Consider the following 784-nt stretch of genomic DNA (forward strand, 5'->3'; position numbering starts at 1 on the left):
TTGCGTTGTTGATAAGCGTTGATTGATGACCCCTCTTCATCTTCACGATTGTCGGCAGTGGCTCGACCTCTGTTACTTCTGATGAGGTCGAATTCAGGCGATAAGCGCATGGTTTAATGCCGTTTCCCGAGCACCTCAAGGGTGTAACCATTCGTCGTAGCATAGTGTATATAATAACAGCTCCGTTCACTGGTGTGTGGGATACACTCGCCCTTTTGCCCTGCGGGTATGATACCGTATGACGAGCGTATCCCACATTTTTATAGATTTTTTTAATGAACATAATTAACGGTTTAACGTATATCGTTTAATTTGAGCAGACTTTGATGACCCTGTGGCCTGTGGCCTGTGGCCTGTGGCCTGTGGCCTGTGGCCTGTGGCCTGTGGTCTCAGACTCTCAGGTCTGCCCACTCACTGCCCTATACACAAAATAAATACACGCGATGTCAAAATTTGTACAAAACGCAGTTGACTGTACATATATTTATAAGGCGATTCCATTCAGGAAAGTCCATACATAGTATTGGCCTTAATAACATATATCAAACATTCTCTCCATCCACTTCTGCGCATAGTGAACGGAGCTGTTATTATATACACTATGCTACGACGAATGGTTACACCCTTGAGGTGCTCGGGAAACGGCATCAAAACATGCGCTTATCGCCTGAATTCGACCTCATCAGAAGTAACAGAGGTCGAGCCACTGCCGACAATCGTGAAGATGAAGAGGTGTGTCAGGCAGTGCTTACTTGGACATATTACTTGTATATATGCGCATATA

The 784-nt window shown here is 45.0% G+C and overlaps 1 protein-coding gene across 1 annotated transcript in view; it reads left to right on the forward strand.

Annotated features, from left to right (window-relative positions):
- Window positions 1-469: 469 nt before the first annotated feature.
- SARC_11694 (hypothetical protein) overlaps window positions 470-784 on the forward strand; it is a 2,903-nt gene continuing 2,588 nt past the window's right edge. Inside the window, exon 1 of the mRNA XM_014294212.1 lies at window positions 470-732. Within this exon, the coding sequence (XP_014149687.1) occupies window positions 602-732 (131 nt within the window). The 5' untranslated portion in view covers window positions 470-601. The remainder of the gene's footprint in view (window positions 733-784) is intronic.

This window comes from Sphaeroforma arctica, assembly GCF_001186125.1.
Source record: "Sphaeroforma arctica JP610 unplaced genomic scaffold supercont1.1826, whole genome shotgun sequence".
In the NCBI taxonomy this organism is placed as follows: Eukaryota; class Ichthyosporea; order Ichthyophonida; genus Sphaeroforma; species Sphaeroforma arctica.